Consider the following 2,769-nt stretch of genomic DNA (forward strand, 5'->3'; position numbering starts at 1 on the left):
TAAAGGTTCATTCCATAATCAGGAAGTGGCTATTAAGGTTCTCAAGGCTGAGTGCCTAAATGAAGATGTGCAAAGAGATTTTGCACAAGAAATTTATATATTAAGGTGACTAAAACTAGATATGTTTGCATTGATCAGCAACAACATTTTGTCCTGCTACGATTTTACTATCATCGTCTTGATATGCCTGATTCGGGAAAATGAAAACGCTTGAGTACTTTTAAAAAGATATTGTAGAAGATTATATATACATGACCTGAACTCTTTCTGGTACTTACAGGAAAGTCCGCCACAAGAATGTTGTGCGATTTATTGGTGCTTGTACAAAACCTCCGCGCTTATGCATAATCACAGGTAACACAAGACATTCTTTCTTTTTTGGTGATAAACTGTAAAATATTTTCATTAACTACCAAAAACAATAGACCTGATGAGCGACCTCGAGAACCTTAACCACCTTCTAGGAAGGATGCTTGGATTGAGATCGATCTCTAATCACAAGCAAACAACAAAATAATTACATTATCTCATCATCTTCAATATTCCCTTGTATGCAGAATTTATGTCTGGTGGGAGTCTGTATGATTTTCTGCACAAAAAGAAAGGCCTTTTCAGGCTTTCAGTATTACTCAAGGTTGCAATTGATGTTTCAAAGGGGATGAGCTACCTGCATCAAAATAATATAATTCACAGAGACCTCAAGACTGCCAATCTCTTGATGGATGAAAATCAAGTAATGGCTGTTTTGGCAGCCTGGATATATGTCGTTATCTCTTTAACTGAATACATAAAAAAGAAAGCTGCTTACAGCTTGTGCTAGCTTGACAGGTTGTGAAGGTTGTTGACTTTGGTGTTGCTCGAGTGCAAGTTCAGTCTGGTGTCATGACCGCAGAAACAGGAACATATCGATGGATGGCTCCTGAGGTCGACGCTTTTTCATTCTTCTATAGTATCAATCATTTTCCGCGCGTTTTGTGTTGTGTCCGTTTTCCAAAAAACGAAAAATGACAAGCCCCATAAGGCTTGAAGCAAAAATGCAAGAAGTGAAGCGCACAATTTAGAACCTGTTCGACTTATTTTTGATAGTTTGGCTTTAAAACAAGTGCTTAGTAACACTTTGTATCTTAGCCAAACACTACAAAAGTGTTTCAAAACACCTAAAATAAGCCAATCCAAACAGGTTTTTATGGAAAATTTAGAAGTATAAGTACCATACACACATGAATTTGATCAAAATGGAACTAAATTAGCTATTTCTTTTGTTTGATATTTCAAAGGTTATTGGACATAAACCCTATGATCGAAAAGCCGATGTTTTCAGCTTTGGAATTGTACTGTGGGAGCTGTTAACAGGAAAGGTAATGTTTTTTCTGTTCATTCTTTCATTTCAATCATTCATAAATCCATAGGGAAGACGGAGAACATTAACATATATATGAGGAAAATACTTTCATGTGTATTTTACTAGCATTTTCGTGTTGCCTAAGATCGTAACCTATTACTCTAACTAGTTTATGTCATTTTTGTTTCCTCATGAGCATTTTGTAGGATTTAACAATTTTCAGTGTCAATAATTGTTTTTGTCGATGTTAACATATCAGCTTCCTTACGAGTTCTTGACCCCATTACAAGCTGCGGTCGCTGTTGTTCAGAAGGTATATATTTCTCAATCTACAAACATATCTCATCCTCTTCAATTTTCAACGATTCTGCTTGATAACTCAAAAACAACAACATACCTAGTGGTCTCGTAAAGTAGGGTCTCGGAGGGTACATAGAGTATATACAAACCTTACCTCTACTTGACATAGAGTATATACAAACCTTACCTCTACTTGATAACTCATGCACTATACATGGTTGCACCGGGACATTTAGGTTGTCAAAATCTGTAGAAAACTTAGCAGTAAAGACAGATATTTATTTACTTATAAACAAAAACTACATACAGTACACTTCATAACAATCAACAAATATCAATACACATTAGTTGAATTTATTTTCTAACATAAAATTATAGGGTCTAAGGCCAACAATTCCCGCGAACACTCATCCAACGCTGGTAGAATTGCTCGAGAAATGCTGGCAGCAAGACCCCTTCGTAAGGCCTGAATTTTCCGTAATTCTTGACATCTTGCAACACATGACCAAAAAGGTACATCGTAGAAGCTAAGTATCAATTTTAATGTGATTTCTGCATATGTTTTGTGTTTCTAAACATTATTGCACTGCCTAAAACCAGATAGTTGAAGAAGAGAAAAGTAACAAAAGAAGAAGCGCCGCGTTGCCATTGAGGAAGCATGATGCATGACCACGTTTTACTTTAAGTTATATGTACTCACAGTGTGATTTTTTTCCGCTATCAGTGTTGTATAACTATGATCTGTGGCAGTAGGTTAGCTACAACTTTTCACAGATTACAAATTAATAATGTTTATCATTGGGATTTACCTTGTAATTTACATGATCATATTGTATAAATATTTAAAAACTCGCTATTTATGACAAATATTATGTTTTATATACTCTTTCAAGTGTTAAACTCATTACACGTTGTCCTAAGCATGATTTTTTTTTTTTTTTTTGGATAATTTAATCAATCAAACATGAAAAAATTTAGTAGAAAATGGTATTCTCCGTACGAAAACACACCCTAAAATAAGAACAAGAATTATATTGTATGTAATATTAAACAAATGAATTAAAAAAGAGTAGGAAAAATAACCTGAAGTGGTCAAACAAAAAGAACAACCATATGAGGCTTCCATT

The 2,769-nt window shown here is 34.6% G+C and overlaps 1 protein-coding gene across 1 annotated transcript; it reads left to right on the forward strand.

Moving 5' to 3' along the window:
* Nucleotides 1–7: 7 nt before the first annotated feature.
* Nucleotides 8–2,527, forward strand: LOC124893515 (serine/threonine-protein kinase STY46-like; the record flags this gene model as incomplete). The annotated part of the gene is made up of 8 exons (XM_047404496.1): nt 8–105; nt 281–354; nt 558–733; nt 829–924; nt 1,278–1,358; nt 1,602–1,655; nt 2,021–2,155; nt 2,243–2,527. Coding segments are annotated over 8 exons (783 nt in total), but the record flags the coding sequence as incomplete, so codon positions are not given.
* Between the last annotated feature and the right edge of the window lie 242 nt (nt 2,528–2,769).

The sequence above is a fragment of the Capsicum annuum genome, unplaced genomic scaffold (genome assembly GCF_002878395.1).
Source record: "Capsicum annuum cultivar UCD-10X-F1 unplaced genomic scaffold, UCD10Xv1.1 ctg60813, whole genome shotgun sequence".
In the NCBI taxonomy this organism is placed as follows: Eukaryota; Viridiplantae; Streptophyta; class Magnoliopsida; order Solanales; family Solanaceae; genus Capsicum; species Capsicum annuum.